We start from the raw sequence: 23,525 nt of genomic DNA on the forward strand, positions 1-23,525 counted from the left end.
ATGCTTTGTATCTCAGACCAAGACTGCGAGCTGCTCTGCTTGTTCCTAACCATCCCATTGGAGCTGCTATTATGGAAATTGCAAAAAGTTTATTTCCATCCTGCATTTGACACTGGTAGAACATCTTGGGAAGACTAGGCAAGTGTTACCCAGAAGTGCAAGCACAGAGATGTTGATGTCCATTTGTCAAAACAGCTTAACTACCAGTTATCAACACTTAGTAGAGCATGAGTCTGGGAAGCTGTGTGTATAAAGTCATAGCATGATTTGTTGGGGTTGTAGCGCCTACAGAAGACTCTTGACTCAAAGAGGTTGAAGTGTAAAGAGAAAGTAGAGCTGTCTACAGCAGGGGGACAATTTGGGGCTTTTAGTTTTCTCCTGGTATTACACAGCACAGAGTCAGACCAATCCACTGATGACCCTTTCAGTCTAGTTTTTCAGCTATGGAAACAAAGTAAAATGTCTCAAAACCATTTTCTTTCCTGTAGGGTTTGCAATCAGTGCAGATATTCTTGAAATCATGACTGTCTGATCTGAGCGCAGTGAGAATGCCAGAAAAGGACCAAATGATTAAAACAGGAGCTGTTGTGGTTACCACAGTCCATTGACTCTGTAAATTGTGTGTAGTGTCTTCCCAGCTAAAGAATTTATATTGCTTAGGAGATTGAGATAGTCTCTGAAGTGACTTTCAGATAGTGTTAGTGACCTTCTAACCCACGTTAGCACATTTCCTTGAACTCTGGAAGTTGCTAATCTTGCTAATACAAACAAAAACTAGAAGCTTAACATTTCTCAGTTGTATGAGTAATAAGCAGTGGGCTTCAGTGATTAGTCTCCCTGGAGCCCCACTACGTTCCTACAGGGTCTTGGTGTTAAACCTCCACCGTTGCTAACAAGAGAGCTATGTAACAAACATGAAAAAAAGAAACATACCCCTTTTGTTTTTAGAAGAGGAATCCAGAAACCAGCTTATTTTTGCTAACATTTTTTTTTAAAGTTGGGATACGAAAGCAAGTGCAAATCAGCAAGTGCAGTGAGGAAAAAAAAAGGAGAAAGAGTCACCTTAGAAAATGAGCATCCTCTAGTCCTCAAGCTAAAAAAGCAGCAGAAAATATTGGGCAAATAACTCTTTCTAAGATGTCCAGCTTTATCAAAGCACTTATCTGCACAGCATGGAGAAAATAAGCCCCTGTGCATGTTAGTCCTGGAGTGAGTGCACATGTGAGCGTATGTGTTTGTTTAGGGAAAGAAAACATACCTTAAGGAAATGTAAAGAATAGTATTATCTGTGGTTACTGAAAACAGGCGAAAAAGGAGAGGGAGAGATAAATAGCTGTCTTTTTTAATCAAGACTGCTTCATGCTTGGACGTTTAATGACAAAGTGCACGTTGAATATGGAATGCAGGATGCAGAGCTTCTTCAGAAAAATATGAAGGAGTGTCCTATTATTTTCTACTAGAAATTAAGAACTGCATTATGCCTCAGTATGAATGTTCCTCTCTAAATCAGTTATTTCTCTTCAACATGCTCAATCTTTCAAATGCCTTCCTTAATAACTTAAGTAGCTATTTTACCCAGCTTGTGATGTGGGACTGTGTGAAGTCCTTGGTCAAACCACACCTGCTGGACAGCTATAAATGAAAACAGTACGGGCTGGTGGGGAAATAGGGCATATGTTTTTAATTAAAAGGAAATATAAGGGAAGCTATTTGCAGAATAACAAAATAAAGGAGTTATAACTCTTTTCCATAAAGAATATATTCTGACCCTGGAGCAATTGGCACATTCCTGGTAGGTGTGGAGCACTTAGCTGTCATAAGAAGTCTTCTGCCCATAGGTCCCCTTGTCCTTTGCATGCAGTCATTTGTTACGTGTCCTGTCTAATGTCTTAACCACTGGAAATCCCCTGCCAAGATTGGCTGTCGAAGTTATTTCTTCCATAAAAGAGATTTCTATATTTAAAATGTAAATGAAACTTAGTAAAAAAAAATGGAGGCTTGGATGCAGCTGCAGAGAAGTGGGGAGGAGCTGTACAGCATCATCAGCCTCCCACTGCTGATGGGTCAGGATCATACACGCGTCGCATGGAGATGCTAATGGTGGTCGGACATGGCACATAGACACCTTGTCTGCCCTCATAAATTATAAATAAAATGGGAGCCTAAAGAGTTCCTCAGTCATTTAAGGAAACAGAAAACCCACAGATCAGACCCTCCCTTCAAAGCCTGACAATGCAGTAGAACAAAAATCCAGTGTTTGTTTTCTGAGTTTCCCCTTCGGTTTTTTGTATATGAATTTTATGTATATAAAGGTGAGCAAACTTCCATGAGTGGGGCAAAACCCTTTTTTTTTTTCTTTTAGGATAATCAGAATGCTCCTCATTGGAGATTTTTTTCAGTTTAATATAGTCTAAATTCAACTACAACTGATAAGAAGTTGCTGCAGCAAAACTTCTTAGGCAAACTGTCTACCTTTGGTATTGCTGTGGTTGATAACACTGTATTATCTGAGCCTGTAATAATCTTTTAATAACTTGTTTCCATATTCTCTGTTGGTATACAGTGGTGTTATTCCCATTTTACACAGTGGGAAACATCACAGAGGGTAAATAACTTGTCCAGGATAAGAAAGAAAATGTGGGAAACAGGCATTGGGGTCCCACTTGGTCTTCTAGGGGCAAAAGCCCTTTTTCCTTCAACAGTTTTTTGAAAGTTTGATTCCCTTGTCCTTTCTTGACTACGTAAGAAAAGCAGCCTATTCAAAGCCAGAGCACTCAAAAATGAAAACCTCCGGTAACAATCCAGTTAGCCAATAACACCCAGGGTAATGGTTTCATGCAGTGGATGTACAACATCAGGCAGGTGATTGGTCCCATCAGCATCACTGGGGCTGCCCACACACTTCAGCGTATCCACCAGCTTTAGCGGGTTGGACCCAAACGTGCAGTAAGCCTGCACCACGGTGCTGATCCCAAATGAAGGAGAGAAATGAAAGGATGACACTGCAGAGGCTGCGTGTGCAGATAACAGCATCAGTCAAAGCTGATTGATGCTGAAAGTCTGGGTTGGTTTAATTATTCTGTAACTGGCAGAAGGATATCACTAGGTACCGCGTCGTGCTGGAAAGCAGCATCTTTCAAAAGATATCAAAAGGTGCTTATATACTTTAATACAAAAGTAGATAATGTTTCTTTTGAATCTTTTAAGATTCTCTCTTCTTGGTGACTACCTTCATGGTCTCTTTCAGTACTTGGACATCAATATTTTTTCACAGTCCTCTTACACCCCTATTTTTGTTTTCCCTTTAGTCCTTTCATGTTTTTGACTTAAGGGCCAGGTACAAACCTTACACAATTGCAGATGTTGGCATTGACTTCCCTGGATTTCAAATTTAACCTATGCTGGAGATTGTCCCTTCCTCTGGGCAGCATTAAATCTTTCCTGCCAGAGATAACTAGTCCTTGGGGCTCATAGCTGTACTTGTGAAGAGAAAAATGTTTTGCCTCTGGAATGGAGTAGGTAGTGTGTGATGCTCTCAGTGCTCCTCCATTATTTTCCCAGGGAGCAGAGCAGTGGGGCTCGGTGGTGACATGACCTTCCCGGGCTGGAGTTAAAGGGGTCATTGTTTAAGTAGAAAAGCAAGAGGAAGGGTCTTTCTCCAGTTTCCCTTTTAACTCCATAATTTGTCACAGACCAACATGGAAATCTCTGTGTTGGCTTCATTCAGAAATACTGTCTGTTGGCTGGGCATTGGCTCTGTGAGCAACGCATTAAGCTGATGTGCTGAATAGATTTTTCTAGAGAGAGAGAAGTGCTTTGCTACAGTGCTGTCTGTACTAATGTATATTCTTCTGCTTTCCATCAAACAGTCAATGAAGGCTCAGGTGAAACCAATCAAAAAGAGACATCGACCTGTGACATTTGCCAGTTTGGGGCAGAGTGTGACGAAGATGCAGAGGATGTTTGGTACGGTAATTTGGTCTACTCTTCTATTTTAATGAATGTTGTATTATTTAAAGGTACTGTGGTTTAGAGAGGCATACAAATATTAGATATTCAATTTTCTGCACCCAGAGATTCATCGCACAGTGGTTGAGATGGTTATTACTCTGAAAAAATGTATAAAACAGTCTGGTTTATAATTTTGGAACATGCACAATTTAGACAAAGTCTAGAAACACAGTTATCCATTTTGTTGCTGTTATAACTTATGTTATTCCATCTGGGGTTTTACAGCTTTATACGTTGGTAAAAATAGAATTGGGAAAAAGAATTGACCTAAAGCTTTTCCAGTTAAAAAGTATCATTAGTATTATCATTGTGTTAATTCGTATGTGGTATTAAAAATACTGGGAAATATGCCTCACTTTTTCCTAGTTACTGAAGTTGAAGACCTAACCCACAAATGTTTAAAATAATTGGAGTGTACATTTAGACATTTTCTCAATGGAAAGTGGTTTATTTTTTCTTTTTTAAAACAGTTTTCGGAAGTATTCAGGGTTTTTTATTATTATTATTTTAAACTTTAGCCACATAAGCTGAAGGGAAATAATTCTATGTACTCAGAAATTATTTTTTTTTCATTTTTCCTAGATACTATGCAAACATGTATTAAGCCAACTTTAAACTAATCATTTCATGGTGATTTTGGAACAGCTAATAGATCAAAAAGGTCACTATTCACAGAGCTGTGCTTCTAACACTTCCTTTATGCCAAGCCTCATATTTCTATCAAAGTAATGAATACAGATTTAGAGAGACAACAAAATACAACAAAATGTTAGAGCTGTTGTCTGGATGATGATTCTGAAGCTGTGGGCTGGTGGTGGCTAAAGGATGAGTACAGAGACTGGGCACTGAGATGTCAGTAAAGCAATATTGCCTGAATTCTAGCTTGGATGGTAGGAATGGAGCCAGAGAGGAGTCAATGAATGTGATGATTGGGCCCAATATTGGGCTGACCTCATCCAGGCAAGGAACCCATGCACTGTTGGTCAGGCATGAAATTATGAACATTCTGCTATTCAGTGAAGAAACTTAGGGATATGGTCATGGTCATCCATTTGTGCTCGTTTTGGTTTTGTCTTGCCAGGCTTTTAATAACCTCCAGTTCTAGTCGTTAAAAAAACACCAAATAAAGAAACCACAGGGGACTTACTCTGGCTCCAGTCATCAACAGAAATTGTGGTCTTGAAAAACAGGAGCAAGTTGCATCATGGTTATAGGTTTGCAGTAACGTAATGAGATTTGTGTGGAAAAATTGCTTAATTTTGACTTTGCTTAAGAAATTTATGCCAGGTGTCAGGATTTTCATTGTCTCCTTGACCGATTGTCCTTGAGAGTTTTGGTGGTGCATTGTAGAAACAAAACCATGGTAAAATTAATATATCAAAATTCACAGTCTAGTGCTCATGTTTTCATAATTAAGTGCACTTCCAAATTGGAAGGCAGGCTAAGAGAGGGGCAAGGAATAAAATTAGCTACAAGATAACATTATTAATCATAAGCACTGAGTAGCGGTGTTTATTTTTTTCCAGAAATAGCTTGTTAAAATAGCCTGATCCACCTTACCCCAGTAATGTTCCCACTGCAGCTTTTGCACTATCTAATTCCTCCCCTTTGAAACAACTTGGATTATACAGGGCAGGGTAATGACTGCAGGAGCTGAAGTTCTCAATCTTTATTGACAGAGTCTTTCTGCAGGGAAAGATGCTTCTCAGGGCGGGAAGCAGAGAAGGGCATTTACTGGGAAGATGCTTCCAGACAAACTGTTAAAAGGCAGGAAAGCAGATTTCCAACCAGAAGTAGAAAGACCATGTAAAGCCTGTTAAAGGTCTGCTTTGAAGTAAACAACTTCATACGCCATAACAGAGTCCTGTTTTCCTGTCCCTGCCCCCTGATTAGTCTTGGATAAACGTCTTTCTAAAAAATGAGCCTTCTGGGTGTTAGCTCTTTGTTATTCTTATTTCTAGAATAAAAGCCAGCTATGTATGGGGGACCTAGATCCCTCTTTCAAATGTACGTTAATTGAATTTCCATGTTTGGCACTCGATAGATATATTCCCCTACTCCCCCTGCCAAGATTCGGTGTGCAGAAAATGTCCTTAGATTAAGTGGGAGAAGAAATTTCAGTTTATTATTTGATCACTATTTCTATGTGGATCAAATATCAGATGTAAGCAGGGCTCCTTTAGCTGTATCATCTGACTGATGAGGTTTGTAAAATCCAAATAGGGTCAGTGGGTCCCAGCAGTCCCAAGACCTGTTGTTCCAGGGTGAGGAGCCCAGCACCAGCAGTGTCTCCTATCAATCAGAAACAGTTTGATGGTGCAGGGTCAGTGCCTGATCCATTCCAGGTAAGAGGGATGCAGGCTGGTAGCAGAGCCAGACCACAGAGAGCTGGAGATGCAAGGCTGGCTGTTCGCCTAATATTTCTAGGGTGCCAGAGTAGATCAGACAAGAGAGCACAGGTGTGATAGCAGATGTGGTTGGGCTGCTGATGATTTAAAGTGACAATTAACATTATTCTGCATTGCCACAGTCTGTTATTTTGCAGTCCCTTGTCTCTGGTTTAACTCTTTCTTTTTTTCTTTTTTTTTTTTGGTTATTCATTGCCAGTTGTCACTCAGCTAAATTGTGCTATTGTACTGTGTCACCATTATTTTTAAATCTTCTTATTTGCGTAAAACCAATCTGTTAATGGCTAGACTCCTGGGATTCTGATAGAGGGTTTGTCACATAGAAGACTACTCAAAGGGGTAAGATATGTGTGTGAACAATTTCTGGAAAGTACAAAGAAAAGGCAGAAAAGAACCCAGTGTAATAACAGGTTTTCTGCGGCATGGTAAAGCACACATGTATTATTATCCTATTCTCCCGTCTAATATCATGAGAGTGAATGCAATTTGGCATTCCATTAGTGAATCTCTTTCTCTAGGTTAAAAACAAAGGCTGTTCAGTTGAAAGTCTTTAACATCTTGCTACTTTAATATGTGAAAGCTTCTTGTCACTAAGAGGATCGTGTATTACTGGCATTATTCCCACCTTTAATGCATTTTGCACCAGTGGGCTTCATGAATATTTAAAGCAGGGCAGTGGCTGTGCTCTTTAGCACTGGATTGCAATCTATTGGTAAATCAGACATTTGGTGTTGCTTACTTTGGGTTTTATTTCTGAGCTGGCTAAGGAATAATTGATTTTGTAAGACAGGGCTACTCAACATAACACCCCGAGAGATATACTTAAAAGGAAATGAAGAATGAAGCGTAACATTCTGAACTGTGGTGTGTTTCTAAGATCTTCCAAAAAGCATCTATGAAATACTCACTCACTGTATATAAATAGTACTCACCAAATGGAGTGCCTGCTCATCTGCTGAAGTGGCTTAGTGTCAGTGCATAACCACGTCAGAAACCTGGATTCCAGTATTAATCTCCTCCTTATGGGCCACTGAGGAAATAAGAGCACTCTTTGCACTGGGCAAGCCATGCTTTGGATAGATGCTGGGCAGCTATTCCAGAGGTCCACGATGTGTCCAAGTAAGTGGAAGGACATAAATAATATGAAAAACCCTTCCATTGAATTTCCTGTTGGAAAATGCTGAGAAGAGAGGACAGGAGTATTTTCTTAAAACAAGATTAAAGCCTGAAAACCTCTGACTAGTAGAGTTAATCAAAATCAAAATGATGAATTGGGGTTAAATATGCATGCTTTTCCTTTGAATTTCAATACCAGCAGGTCAGTCAGCAGCAGTCTCAAAGTGTAGCATTGCCCAGAACAAGATGCAGTTCCCCAGCTGTGACAGACATGCAGAGATGTATAATGTGTGTGGGGGAGAGTGTCCAAGGAGGTGAGGAGGCCACCTCTGCGGATTGCTCCTCTGCCTTCCCCTTCCTCCCTCCTGGAGGTTGCAGGTGGAGGAGAGAAGGAGCAGCATCCTTGGCAGGAGGTGCCTCACCTTGAAATGGGCAACTCAGGGGGTTTCATCAGTGATAAAAAAAGGGCATAAATACCCCTGCTGCTTCCTGCAACTTGGTCCCACACACCCCAATGACTTCTCCTTGCCAGAACATAGGGTTTTGTGCTCTGCCAGAGGCACCATGCTTGGGGTAGGCAAGTTTTCTCCCTTCTCACAAGCCTGGCCCACTCAGGAGAGGCCTTTTCTATTTCTCACAAGTGGATGAGCATCCCATCGGGCAGGTTCAGCTCAGGAGAAGATGCTGAAGCCGTTCTGTGGGGACACTGCGTCTCTGATAACCCAAAGCTAGGAGCTTGGAGAAAGGCATCCAGGGCTGAATGAAGGGGCTTGGTATGTTCGGTGTCTAGGTCAGTGGGTGAAGGAAGGAGCATCGGTCCCAGGCGTGCGGTGCAGCTGGGTGGTGTTCCCAGCTGGGGTGTTGGTGTTGCAGCAGAATTACAGCAGGTCCCTTGTGTCCTGCGCTTCTTTCCTCATGGCTGGGACAATAAACTCCACTGAGCCACAGCAGACAGAAAAACGTATATGCACACACAAAATGTATTAGGAAGATGAACTGTTTCAGTCCTTTTGTTTCATATTTTAGTGCTAATCACTGATACATATAGCTTGGATAAGTGCCCTTATAAGGCAAAACATGAGGATGGTGAAACTGCATTCTCATGCAAATGAGCGGCGCTGGACATGGGAGAGATTTGTGCAAATCACGTAGCTGCCATCTGCCGTGACCCTTACAATCAATATTGCTCTAGCAATCAGTATTTATCTTTATTATAGTATAGAAGGAAGAAATACAAAAGAAACTAATGATTGTGCCAGCTTCTTAATCCTCACAGCAATTGGGTCAGTCAGCTTTGGGTGCCTTCCCCCTTCCATCAGTTGCTCTCAACCAGAGCATCTGCAAACAAGATGCTGTACTACTCTGAAGTACTAAAAGGTGGTTTGAAAGCTCACATACATTACACGGGTATTGGCTGCTTCATGTTCAGCAGTGTGTGTAATAACTACGTGTGACCTACTTGTTCCAGATGCAGAAACAACGAGCTTCTTTAACATCTGCAATGTCCCGTGCATTATATAGTAGATACATTGCCATTTTCTGCTGCTTTCCTTTTTCTTTTCGAGAAAAAGTAGGTATTTGTTCACGGCTACGTATAACACTTAAGGTACTCATTGGACTTGTGGTTCAAAAAAACACGGGAATGGAATCAAATCATCAAAAAACCACAGTCCTGAAATGACTTAAATTTCTGCTTAACTTGAGATCATACCTAAGGCATAAAGTGAAGATGCTACTGCATGAATCTTCACGTGGAGCCTAGTGGTCATGTCTAATAACAGTCCAGGCAAGGGTTTACAGAGGAAAGTGAAGGCACTGCAGCACGCAATCTCTGCATGGCACAGGAGGAGATGACCAAGCAGCTTACACCCTCTTACACCCATGTCACTTATCTTAGCCTCAGCCTAATAACAGAGCTACCTCCAGTGCCTGCCCAGAAATTTGCCCAATTCTGGCTCTGTTAACTTCTAATTTTTCATGTGGGGTGTGTACTATGCTTAAAAGATACTGAAATAAAAAGAAAGCAGCTAACTTCCAATGTAACTGTTGAGAGATCATGTTGAGATAACTGTAGAGATACCGTGTAGCAGGTTGAGTCAGCAATACTGTAAAAAGGTAGACTCAGCAACTGAAAATTGGTCAATGAAGGGTTTGCAATGAAAGACAAAACATCAGAGACATTATAAAAAGCAAGATGTCACTTACCTTTCTATACACTGTATTTTAATTATTAAGCCTACACTGAGAAAGGGCCAGGTTAGTGGCTGTTATAGAAGGTTGGTCAGCCAGATCTGCTCCCTGGGGTGTGAGAGATGCATAGAGAACCCAGCCACGTTCCTTCATTTGGGCTGTGGAAAGAAATGCCATGTGAACTGGCAAAAGAGTGGGAAAATTAGCAAAGTACAAAATTGTGGCTCTCATTGTTGTCCACAGCATAAACAAGAACAAAGTTGCAGCAGTTCCAGCTTAAGTGAAAGCTTCAGGCATATTAGCAACCAGTGTCTAGAAGACATGTAAGACTCAGAAAATAAATTCCCCAGGTGAGCATTGCATGAATGCCACCGTACCTATCAGGTTTCTCACTGGCAAGCTACTGAGATATTGTAGGACTCTTTCAGTGGGCAGTTTCAACTTAAGACTGCTACAGGTAAAAAAGTGACTTTGTGCCCAACCATAGCCGGAGAAAAGATCTCCACTGATTTCTAAAAGACCTTAAATCAAGACAAAAATACAAGGGTTTCCTCTTTCTCAGCAATGAGTCCACAGAGCAAGCAAAGATATGGGAACAAGAGGTTAGCTTTACCTTCAGAGGATGTCTCCCTAAGAGCAGCTTATTGTCCAGTCTTTTTGAGGAGCAGGAGGCAAGAATGAGCACATTTTATTTCTAAAATGAATGCAATACTAGAAGGATAATTCCTGGAAAAATGATGGCTCGTTTGGCCACCTGGTGAAATGTTTTGCTCTACATACATTTGATTTGGTTTTAGTTAAAAGCAGCCATTTTTTGCAGTCTGGTAGTTTTGCAAAATTACCTTGCCGTCTTTTCATCCTTCATTCTGTGCCAAAAAAGCCTATTCATTTTGTAGTGAGACTGATTCCCAGCTTCCTTAGGGTGGTGGTTTGGAGAATTTGACCTTTCCATCCATTGAGTCAACACAATCCTTCATAGGCTTATGTTCATATGACAAACTCCTGCCTTTCCAGATTCTCAGGATTTATTTTCTTAATAACATTCTTTAAAAAAACCCTGGTTTTAACATAAGCCAAGGTTGTCTGGAGTTACTTACACTTCATAGTGTTTTATTACCAATACACTTTGGAACACTCTGGTAAATAATTCAGCCTACACAAAGAAATTGGCTATATTTTCTCTATACATCGAGGAAGTCTGTTATGTAGACTATATATCATGACTCTAAATGTTCTCAGATAAATGCAAACCCATATTGTGTTCCATCTGTACTACTCACCCAAGTAGGTCTTTTAGGGACCCTATACAACATACACATCTCTTATCCAAAAACTAGAATCCCTAACGTTTGGTTTTGTAATAAAAAAGACATTTTTTATCTTTTGCAATTGCAGCAAAACTTGCTGTATGTTCAGGGGATAATACCCTATACAGTCATAAAGCTTATAGATTTTTTCCCTTGTGCTCCTCTTTTCAGATGCTGATCCAAACTAAGTTTTCAGTTTCAGAAGGTGAACTTCCAGCTTTTGGAAGTCATTGAAAGTTATTCCACTGACTTCAGTGAAACAAAAGTTCTCTCCCAGTAGAGAGCCAATACTCATCACCATGGAGTAACTTCTGCGTAGCCAGTATAGTCTTTTGTTGGCAGAAAGGAGAGGAGATTGTTGGAGTGCAAACGTGCAGTCGTTCACAGAGTGCAAAGGAATAACTTGAAAATTGTGATGATAAAAGCAGAATTTGGCTCACTGAGTGCTTCAATGGCTTTAGAGGAAATATTGATTTGTGAAAAGCCAAAAATAACTTCTAAGATTTTTGGGGGGATTTCTTGTCTTATCATAGTATCATGCTCCTGTAGGAGCAAGACACAAATTCTTCTGAAATTTAAGGGGAGGAAGGCTTGTAAGATATGTCAAGCTGTCATTTGTCTTCACAAATATTAGTCTGTCAGCATTAGAATTGGAATAAAAGCTTCAATAATTTTAAAAGTGGGGCTCAAAATAGCCAAATTTTCCTGTTAGGTTTCCATGGCCAAGATGCCTAGCCTTATGTTCAGCACGTGTTGTGTGAACGGGAGGTATGGGGGCATAGAGGAATGGGTGGCTGTGGCAGAAAAGGCTGGAGGGGTGGACTGGGAAAGGACAGAGGGCTGTGGAAGCGGGGAGAAAACCTGAAGCTGACTTGCACCTCATCCACTTTCCTGTTTACTGGAGAGCGGGGAGGAGCCGCAGCGGCCACCCACACCCAGGGGCTTGGGAGGGTGTTTGGAACACTACCTGAAGGCGGTGGGGAGGTCCTCCTCACCTGCCTTCCATCTGCCTGGCTTGGAGGCTGAAATGGCACACCCAGCAAGTGAATTAAACATTTAAGTGGTGGGGACAGCTGGAGGGCGTGCAGGGATGCTCGGCTGGCGTCGAGGCCGTGGCTGCGGACTGATGCTGGTCTGTGCGTGGCTGGGCATGGTGTGAGACAGCCACAGCATCCCTCTCTGTTTGCACAGATCAACATACACACGTGACAACATGGCAGAGAGCAACCATTTTGTGTACCCAGTTTAACAGGGGAGCAAATGAACCCAGGATTTTGGTTTTTCACTCCTCTGCCACCAGCTGTGACCGTGGTTTCCAGTCCTAGGTGGGAGCATGTAGCAGCCTTCCAAGTGCACACTGTTATTTGCATTTGAAGGAGTAGGTTTGGCAGTCTGTTTCGTACTTGTGCTGTGATACAGGGTGTTGCAAAGGTGGTGCCTGACTCCTGGGGCTTTGTGGGAGGTGCACAAAAGGATCCCTTTTGGCTCTGTGAAGGCAGAGCTGTGCATGGGTGCGCCAAGGCGAAGCCACCACTCGGTTTTGTAACCCCGTGGCTGGGAGAGCCTGGGCTCACCAGGTTGTGAAAGTGCACATAAGGGATAATATGATAATGCACATCAAATATTAATGTACATTGACACATCATCGTCTGCGTACATCAGGGCATTACAGCATGAAAGAGCAAGTGCAGAGACCTTGGAGAGCAACGCGCTTTTGCACCTTTTTTTTTTCCTGTTTTCCCCATTTTGTTATTTAAAAATAAGCTTTCCTCCCTCCCTGGCCCCCCATTTAGCCAAAGCCATACCCTAGTAGTAAACTGAGCGGTGCCTTCATGACGGCCTATTTAGTTGCAATAAAAAGCCAATTGGCCTAATGCGCAATCAAGAAAGGAGTGACATTTATTGCTCTGGTTTTATGATGCTGTGAACTGAGCAAGATTTGGAGCCTTACGGTGCCTTCAGGGGGCAGGAGATCACCAGCAATGAATTGTATTTATACCTTTTCCAATTTCCTACTAGCATTTTAGCAATAAATAGACTGTGTTGTTATTGAGTTTTATGTAAGCATGTTTACGAAAGCAGGAATACAACTTTGTAGCTCAGAATTACATGTGTTGGCTAAATAGATCAGCAGAGAGAATAACTATGTAAAGCACTGGGAAGGCACTTCCCAATTTATTATCAAATGTCTTAATAGGATGCTTCATCTCTTCCATCCTACTTTATGTTAACTATTAAATTAAAACTGCATCCATTGCAGAAGGTCGGAGGCTCCTTCACACACCCATGTTGGAACATCAAGGCCACGATTTGTTCACATATCCCAGCCATTAAAAATACATCCCATGTATTAAATATGAGCCTGAGGAAAGCTCAGTAGGAGCTGACGCAGAGGGCTGACCTCGGCTCTCACAGCCCCTGCGGGGTGTCAGGGGTCCCTTCCCCACAGCACCCATCTCCTGCCTCAGTCCGTTCCCATGTGCAAGTCGCAGCTAAAAGCCTGTGTGAGATGTGCCTAGACCTACAGATTTAATTGCTGTCTCTCAGCCTGCCCAGTTTGTAAGGAAGCCCTCCCACGTGGAGGAGCCCGGGTGCTCCAGGGACACCCGTCCTGGTCACAGTGCAGTGCTTGAGGTGCATCCGTTTTGGGAGCTACAGGGGGATGCCACTGATGTGTATAACAGACCTGAGGAGGGTTACTCTCATCTTGTTAGTTTTCTGGCAAGGACGTGATCTTGAGACAGCATGTTTCATTCATTCATTCATCTTCCTTTCCTTGGCAGCCTGGCATTCCTCTGGGGCTTGCTCCCAAAGGCAGCCGGCCGCTGTGGTCATTGTGAGATAGCAAGAGAAGAGGCAGCATCCCCAGCCAGTAAAGTCCAGTAGCTTTCACCTATGGACCTGAGTGCTCTGACGAAAAAGAGGGTTACTGCTGCTCTCTCCTCTTGCACCTGCAGCGATTTGCTGGGGGTTGCACTGGTCCCAGTCTCATACCTGTGGCCGAGATCTCATTTCATCGCTGTGTGGAATGACATGAGGTTATCTTGCTTTATTTCTATCTGTGCAGGAGGGGCAAACAAAGCCCGAGGGAAAGCCTAGCGTATCCTCCTAAAAATTCATTAAATAGCTAGACTGGATTTTGTTTGATAATTTAAGTCACCCTACCAAGCAGGGTAGCCTGGGCTGCACGGCCAGTTCAGATGGTGCTGCCTCAGGCGGGTCTGTCTTCTCAGAAACAGGAGGCACACGTGGTTGAGGGCGCAGAGCAGTTTATGGTGAGAGTCAGTCTGATTTTGCACACGTAGAGGGAGTCTTTACAAGGAGGAGTTACTTTACTGTGGTTTTCTTCTTACTAGTTTTAGGAAGTTTGCTCTTAAGCCTCGCCTTCACCACTGGCAGTGAATGGCTCACAGGCTGTACGGGACAGGGCTTGCAGTGCCTTGGTCTCTGCTAGCAGGAAGGTTGTCCTCCCCTTACTCTCACCGGTAAATCAGAATCTGCTGATTCTGGTCTTGTCATCAAAGCTGTTCCCAGAAATTTGCCGTTGTCCCATCCCAACTGGTACCGCAGCTCCTCGTGAGCAGACCAAGCCTGGCTGCATGGCAAGGTCCGTGCCAGGACGTGCAGGTTGATGGTGTCCCATGCTTCCCACCCGAGGCTGCGATATTCCCTCTGGCTGTTGCAAGCCACAGTGAAATGCTGGGATTCGTGAGAACGAGTCTCGTTATTCTGCTGGCTGCAAGATAGGAGCGAACAATCTCAGCAGTCTGAGGCACACAGCGATAAAACATTCGTGAAGGACAGCCTCGACTGTTTACAGAGGGAGAGAAACAGTCAGCAAAGCTTTGTTTTGACACAGACTATAGAGACGTGAAGGACACCGAGTGTAGGCAAACCATAAAAAGGCATTTATTTTATTCTATGTGCTTTAAATAAACTTCACACGTTAGATACCTGCAGACGCTTGAATTGGCATGTGAACGGAATTAGAATTTCCTTCCCTAGTCCCACAGCCAGCCTCAGGATTTTTCCATCGCTCTTCAAACTCAGCCGTCACCCTTCTAATTCTCTGGTTTTTCTCTTTGTGTTTAAAGCATCCAGTCTGGCAAAGACGGCTTTTACACAACTCCGTTCCTCTTAAGTAGGAATTATGGTTAAAAAAATAAATAAAATGAGGCATTTATTTTGCCCTAAAGGTTTTAGCATACAATTCAATGTACTGTTGAGGGCACTACAGGCATCGGGAAGCCAGATGAAGGTCATATACTAATTGGTGCTTTGAATTGTAAGAGGGAAGCAAAGGTGGAGTTTGTGATGTTTTTTGTTGAAAACTTAGTAAAGAAAGGTATTGGGGGGGGAAAGAAAGGATAATTAGGAATCAAGTTGCAGTGTCTTGCACAGCAGATTAAAGCGGTTTTCATGAGCTGCAGTTTCCAGGATGTGGCTGGGAAAACTGGTGGAGCCTGGGACCAGCTCCTCACCAAACTGGTCTGGCTCTGGGAAGGGTCTCTCCTCACCACCCTAAGGCGAGGTGCCTCCAAGAGCCGTCCGCAAAACCGTTCTGAAACAGCCTCCGTGGGCTGTCATAACAAATGTGCTCTGAAAAATCCATACATATTTCTAAGCATCACCAGCCACTCTCTGCTATTAAGGCGCCGCAGCAGCAGCGTGGCAGCTGTACGGCAATTGCCTTCAGCTCCTGGCTCTGCGCTCCAGCCAGGCTCACGGACTGTGTGCATTTAGTATGCAAGGAAGGGCAGCAATAAATGTATTCACCACTTTAGTGCATTTTAGCTTGACATATGTCCAGTAAACAATATTTTGGTCTCTTGCAGTCAAAAAAAAAACCATCCAAAAAACCACCTGATTATTCAGCGCTTCCTTCTGTTATGATGCTTTGGGGTCCTTCAAATCATTTTCATTATGCACTACATAATAATAAAAATTTCTATGCGGTATGCTGATAATTCTGTGCATGGTCTCTATGATTTCTAATTGTTTGAATAACAGGATGCTATTGAAATGCCATGCAGAAACATTGTGTCGCCCTGAGGGAATCAAGCTTTTTCTCCTTTTACTCCTTGTGAAGATAAACATTTGAACAGTCGAAATAGGTAAAATATCCCAGGGAAGCCACAATGAAAAGTAGACTTGCTAAAGCCCTTAGTGCAGAAGCTGGGCTGCAAAGGAAAAAAAGAAAAAATAAATTAGGTAAATAAATAAATAACATTGAATGGAAGGCACTCAAAACAAGCTGTGCTTTTTCTTCTCTTGTGATCTTAAAGCAGAAGAGAAGCACGAGCAGACCCAGGAAAGAAATATCGCATGCTATTTTTGTGCTGCCATTATAAAATATGTATTGTTTATTGTTCTGCACTGCAGCTAAAGTTTTGCATCAGCCTCAAAAATACAGCAAAGTTTGTTTTGAAGGAGACACGCAGAGTCTCTATTCTTTAAGCCTCTTAATGATGTTCTTAAGAGTGCGGTGATAGGATTTCAATCTCCTGGCAAGCATAGGCAGGTTGTAGGGTATGATTCATAGGAGGTGTAAAAAACTGTGTGCCTGTCTGCATTACGAATATATTTTATAGATACTGTTTTATATATGTGTGTGTGTCTGTGTACCTGATGTTCAGCTGTATGCAAAACCAGGCAATGATACCAGGCAATGTTGTCTTCTGGTTGGAGACACGACTGAGTGCCATCCCCTTGGGCTGTGCTCCACAGGCTGCGGAGACCACTGTAGCATCCCTGAGCTTGGCCAAGCTACCAAAAGACCCTGTTGACTCTGGATGGAGGGTGCCCGGGCTTTACACTAAAATTTATGTCTGTGTAAAAAAGGCATAATAATACCAAGTGATTGCTGCTGTAGGGTTGTATGAGGTCACTGTAAAACATAAAGGTTTGCTTGTAAATGGGCTGAGGGTCAGGGAAAGAAGCTGGTAGTTATGAGATACTTTTGAGGCAATTTTGAGACTGATGTTGAAACGGAGGTGCATGCAAGCCCCCCGGAGCAATCCAATTTAGCTGCCTGTGTGCACGGGCAGCTTTGAGGATGACTGATGCGGTGCCAAGGTGGGTAGCAGAGGTGACCTGTGGCTGCTCCCCAGTGAAGGGGTATCCCAGGCAGTGTGTTTTAACAAGGTGTGATGCAGCAGCACACGGACAGTCTGAGCGGGCTCGCTGAGCTCCGGGAGGCTGGGGATGCGTGTGAGCACGGGTCTGCCCAGCCTGGTTAACCTCGCCAGTCCCTGCTTAGAGCCTGTTCAAGTATCTCTGCGTGGCGTTGTGTTGAGAGGTATTAAACATACCCAAAGCTGCCTGGGTGAACGAGTGCTCCCACCAGCCTCCTGACCCACGGCTGAACCGCGGCACAATGCGTGTTCGAACGTTGAGGGGTAATGTTAAGCCTGGCTTCGTTTCAACTTGCCTGCTGGTAATGTCAACAAAGATACCCCGTGTACCAGAAAGAAAAACCTTGCAGGAATCCAAATGATAGAGAAGGCATTTGGGACTGATTGCCAGGCTCTTTATGCAGGCGTGTACTGCCAGGTTTGCTTTAAAAGGGCATTTAATGCCCTACTCAGGGGGTCAGGAGGTTTGGAGAGGACCGCGCTGACATCCAACCAGAAATTTGGCGTTCTGATCACTGTTTTCTAGTCAAAAGAGAGGAAGATAAGAAATGTCTCTGGTGGAAATATCATAAATGTACAACAACCGTGTTTTTATTTATACACCGTTTTATGGCAAAAGGAGGGCTTTGGGCTGCTTGTTTTTTGCTGCAAAATGTTGTTGGTTTTTTCCTTGCTTTTTTATTTTTGCCTGGGGAAAATATACGGCATGTTTTAAATGATTGCAGAATGGAACATCACTTTCCCTGTAAAGTAGTGCTCACTGAGACATGGTGGGATCTCACACTTGACCAAATTAGCATATGCGCTCAAATATCAGAGCTCTGACTAGTAAAAATAACACTAGATTTGCATTTTCACATTTTTAGCTCTCGCTTCCCTGTCTGTTTGGTTCTATGCCTTTTTTCTTGACTGACAATTCTCTTTGTGGCAGATTTATTGCTGTTCTGCTGTTTGGACCCTGTAATCAACTAGACACTTGGCTGAAGACGTTAGTCATTTCATTAAGTACTTTTTTGCAGATATCTCAGACACAATTTTCTGTTGCTCTGGTTCCAAAAAGCAAATGACCCATGGCCAGCAAAGTCTGAATATGCATCTTTAATAAACAGAGGTAGTACCAACAATGCTCTCAGGTTTCTAAACTGCAGAGGGCTAATTAAAAGAGGGTGAATAGGGAAGAACTGCCACTGCCATCTCACTCTGACAAAAATATGCCTGCATCTGTTCCCAGTAAAACCGCTCTTTTAGAAGCATTGTCTCATTTATTCTCCTCCTTCCATCAGAGCCACATATGAAACCTTCCTCACGCTACATGCAGATATTGCAGAGTAATTTTTTAAAAATTATTTTTCAATAATACACTGCCGAAAACAAAGACTGAATAGTTGTCTTAGGAGTAAAGATAAAGCATGGAGTGGGGTTCTTTTTATCATCGCTGTGTCACTAATGATTATACTTTATTCATGAATGAAGGAAATATAATTATAGCATTCCCCCACACTTCACGGGCAAAGAACCGTTCTCTCATTTTATTGAGACGCCTCCTTAAAACGCAGTTCCTCCCTCCAGGGACAGTCCTTCATAGCAGTGAATCCTCTCTTCAGTGGCATGCTCTCTGCAGGCAAAGATACTCTCTGTGCTCGGAAAATAACACCATATGTTATTTGCAGACGAGTGGGGAGTTAGGAGCCTGTGTGCTCACCAGTGTATTCACCCAGGCCTGGTTTATTGACCCCATTAATTTTTACAAAGACTAATTCAACAGAAAGCCAAGTTGGCTGCTCCAGCTTGGCCAAGCAGCCCGGCACAGCACGTTGCCATCACTGCTGGGACACAGACCTTTCTGAAGTCTGGGCAGCATTTTTTTCATGGCCAAGATCTGTACAGGAGGTAACTACTGGTCTACTTTTGGGCTCTTCTCTTGTTTCTCTGGGAAGGGGGGAAGCATATTGTGCAGGTGAAATAGTGACAACCACTCCATGGGTTCCCCTGTGCTGTTTAGTACATTTATTGAAGTTACTGCCTTGATGGAAGTGCAGTGGCTTGTACCCCACAAGTCGGGGGTGAGGCACAAGGAGGTACCCATCAGCATCTTACCTGATACAGGCTTAGTTCAGCAGGGCCAACCCTCCCATCAGCAGCCTCGTGGGTTTCTCCAGCACCTCAGCTAGTATCACCTCTGCCTGCGGAGACCTTCCGGTTCTGCCTTCAGGTGGTATTTTCATCAGAGGGTCCAGCAATGTCGCCAAGCTGTGCTGTAGGATGTGCCCGGGGGAGTGAGTCCAAAATCCACCAAGGAGGTGCCCAGGTTTGCTCGTTGGACAGTCTTTTTGGTTTGTTTTGATTTTTTTTGCTTTCGTGATCAGCAAAATAATGAAGTGGGTTGCTTAATGTTCAGCTCCTGCAAGATTTCCATCATATGAAATGAAATGGAATAAAATAAAGCATATAAAAGAAATTGAATTCATCAGAGACTACCATAATGACCTGGAAGAATAGACATAAGAAAGTGAGCCTTGTTTAATGATTGTTTACAGTGACAGCCCAAATTTTAATCAATTAGCATTACTTGAAAGATGTGATGGGCCTGTGGGACAGCATTCAGTATTTCTGCCTTTCTCAGGGGAGCTGCAGGGTATCGGCTGACATCTTGGAAGCACTCTTTCCTCACAAATGCTTTTAAAGCTGCTTTTCTGACTGCAGAAGGCATAGTTAAGCCTTACACATGTATTTTGTGTATGCTCTTGGGTACAGTTTCATCCTGTGACCCCCTAGAAGACCTCATTGACCTTCTCACAGCTTCTTGAGCCCAAGGAAAGCTCAGTCAGCCTTTATATTGCCAAGCTTTCTTCAGTGCTACACTTAGGAGCACAGAAACTGAATAGCTGTATTGATATAACTATAATCATCAGTCATAGCTGGGATGATAAAATGGTGAAATGATCAAACTACTTAAAATTAGAGGCATACTGAAGTGCCTCAGGGACTGGGAAGCTGCAGGCTGGTCAGCCCTGTAGCAGTGGGATATGTGTTTCCAGCCCCACAGGGGCAGGGGGACCTGGGGGGACCTCTGGACCGGAACAGCCAACAACCAGGAGAGATGAGGCGGCTCAGATTTTGTCACTTGTGAAAGAACAAGAAGGTGATGGGACAGAGCCAGGTTGCAGGTTGAGTGGGAGAGGGGAAGCACCAGCTCTGGGTGCTAGCTAGGAGCAGGATGGGGTTCCTGGGCATGACAACTGTGGGGGCAAGGCTCTTTTTGGGGTGGAGGATTCCTGTGTCCCCCCCACAGGATCTGGTTAGGACTCTTACCTAATACACACCCCGGGAGCCAAGTGGGGATGGTCACAGTTTGATTCTGATTGTTTAACAGGAGACAGTTCCACTTCAGCATTTTATAACACTTTAAGAGGTGAAGGCACCGTTACCTATGGCTGTGAGATTTCATTCAACTGAATATGTTGTGATGTTCATTTTTGTATTTATTATATCGCTGTTGGATCCTGCTTAAGGATGATGTATGCTCCGTGGCTGCGGGTGCCTGGGAGTGCATGTTTGGAGTAAATGCCCCACCTTTTTCTCTATAATTTACTCTTCTGGACTTAAGGGGGCATGGTTGAAATGGCAGACTGCTTGTTCCTCTAGTTTAAAGAAATGTGTTTGAATATACTGTCATTTTCCCTGATAAGATGAGCACTATAAATTAAACAGAGTCAGCAACCCAGGCACATTAATCTTCCTGATGCAATCCTACCTTTAGCATATCCAGACATGTATTTGATGTTGACTTAATTGTGCAGCCTTAAAGTAGGATTTGAGTATATAAGTGGAAAAGCAGTAAGAAACTGCAGATGCAAGCTAGAGGCTGCCCGCTAAAAACTGTGCAAGGGGTGGGTGATGCACAGATCCTTGCAGCAAGGAGATGGGGACGGCAAGTTTATTGTAATGGCTCTTTACCACCTATCTAGTCAGCCCTCAAAATCAGGCTTCACACAGGAGACCCTGTAAGACTTGAGTGTGTAGTGTCATCCAGAGATTGTCCCGTTCTGCTCTCCTCGTGCACGAGCGGCGCATGGTGCATGGTGCTTGGTGGTGCATCCTCTGAATGCAGCCTGCGGCTACAGGGATCCTGCTTGGAAGGAAAGACTGGTCTCACAGTTAAGACTTTAGAGTGGAGTTGAGAAAAATCTTGATTCTCTTCTCACTTTTACTGAAGGAGGTCAGAAAAGTCGTTTTGGAACTTTGTTTTTTGGAAGGTATCAAAAGATGCAAATAAATGCCTAATGGGCTCTGAAATGGTCTTTGAAATCAGTGGGAGATAGGTCTCTGAGATTTCAGAAATCCCACACAAAGTGTTTGCATGCATCTTTAAGCATCTAAACACCTTTAAAAATATGTCTTTTAAGTGCCTAACTCTGAGCATAGGTTCTTATGTCCCCTGGGCATTACTGAAATTGCATCCAAAGTTGCTTAGATTTTCCCTAAAGAGCATCCTTTTGTTTTAATTTTCTCGTTGGCTTAATTTTCTCTTGACTTGAGACATAATATATATTAACCTACACTCATTTTTTGTAGCAAAATGTAGAGAAGTGAAGCCGTTTCTGAGCTGGTTTATTACAAAAAAGGAGCATATGGCTGATTGTGTCCCATCTGAAATGCAAATGGTGGAGTTACGTGGAAAGAATTACTATTACTTGAGCAGTAGATGTTTCCTAATGAAGTGAGTTTGACTAAGGTGGGAAGTTGAAAACGGTTACAGGAAGAAATGACGATGGATAATATTTCGGTGGAGCAGAACATTCTTATTCCTCTAATAAGGAGGTTCCTAGGAAATGAGCTGGATTTTTTCCTTATATTCTATATGTTCATCAGTGTGGGAAAATTGTTACACAGGGAGCCAGACTCTTTTATTCCACCAATTATGAAACCATGTAATTTAATTTATAACCACAGCTTTTCACCTATGGCTTCTTCTTGAGCTGAAGTTTTCTGTATTTCGTGTACATTTGGGGAAAACAGACCTATCCCGTGTAAAGAAAGTCTAAAAAAGGATGAGTACTGGTTCCACTGATTTTCATCACCCTGGGCACGTTTGCAGAGGCCAAAGTGGGTGATGGAGAAATCTGACCCGTGCTGTCAACTTTCCTGTGCTTCATCTTTCCACCAAAGTTTTTCTCTTGCGTATACCCCTCTACGTTTCCAGTGGTCGAAGGTGTCCAGATGTCTGCTGCAAATGGGAGGTGAACTGACTTTTAACCACTTTCTTAAATCAAGCAGCAAGGCTAGAGGCTGACATTTCCATTACTTAGCTTTCCAAAGGGAGAGCTGTGGAGTCGGCGCCGTGAGGTTCAGCGCGACCAGTGGGCTGGAGATAGAACGTCGGTCACATTACTTTGCCTTAAATGTCAGAAGGAGCCGAAAGAGTTTAGATAGCAGCATGTGCACAATTACGTGCTCAGAAGAGCCGAAGCAGCTGCCAGGTTAGACCTCTGGCTTTGTCCCCAAGCAGGATCACAATGGTGTTAATGCAAGCGATGCTGAGGCTGAGCTGTCTGTTAGGTGGCACAGGCAGGGGATGGAAGATTAGCATGCCTTTCCCTTGACGATGCCCAAGGGTGTATGCCATCGCTAACGATAATGAAATAGGAGAAACCTGAAGAAAAACGGCTGCAGCCTTGTCATTTTCCCTGATAAGATGAGCACTATAAATTAAACAGAGTCAGCAACCCAGGCACATTAATCTTCCTGATGCAATCCTACCTTTAGCATATCCAGACATGTATTTGATGTTGACTTAATTGTGCAGCCTTAAAGTAGGATTTGAGTATATAAGTGGAAAAGCAGTAAGAAACTGCAGATGCAAGCTAGAGGCTGCCCGCTAAAAACTGTGCAAGGGGTGGGTGATGCACAGATCCTTGCAGCAAGGAGATGGGGACGGCAAGTTTATTGTAATGGCTCTTTACCACCTATCTAGTCAGCCCTCAAAATCAGGCTTCACACAGGAGACCCTGTAAGACTTGAGTGTGTAGTGTCATCCAGAGATTGTCCCGTTCTGCTCTCCTCGTGCACGAGCGGCGCATGGTGCATGGTGCTTGGTGGTGCATCCTCTGAATGCAGCCTGCGGCTACAGGGATCCTGCTTGGAAGGAAAGACTGGTCTCACAGTTAAGACTTTAGAGTGGAGTTGAGAAAAATCTTGATTCTCTTCTCACTTTTACTGAAGGAGGTCAGAAAAGTCGTTTTGGAACTTTGTTTTTTGGAAGGTATCAAAAGATGCAAATAAATGCCTAATGGGCTCTGAAATGGTCTTTGAAATCAGTGGGAGATAGGTCTCTGAGATTTCAGAAATCCCACACAAAG

General features: G+C 43.1%; 1 protein-coding gene across 1 annotated transcript in view; it reads left to right on the forward strand.

Annotated features, from left to right (window-relative positions):
* TMEFF2 (transmembrane protein with EGF-like and two follistatin-like domains 2) overlaps positions 1–23,525 on the forward strand; it is a 134,916-nt gene that overhangs the window by 74,033 nt on the left and 37,358 nt on the right. Inside the window, exon 5 of the mRNA XM_014954156.1 lies at positions 3,870–3,966. Within this exon, the coding sequence (XP_014809642.1) occupies positions 3,870–3,966 (97 nt within the window). The remainder of the gene's footprint in view (positions 1–3,869; positions 3,967–23,525) is intronic.

Source organism: Calidris pugnax, unplaced genomic scaffold (genome assembly GCF_001431845.1).
Source record: "Calidris pugnax isolate Ruff unplaced genomic scaffold, ASM143184v1 scaffold103, whole genome shotgun sequence".
NCBI lineage: Eukaryota > Metazoa > Chordata > Aves > Charadriiformes > Scolopacidae > Calidris > Calidris pugnax.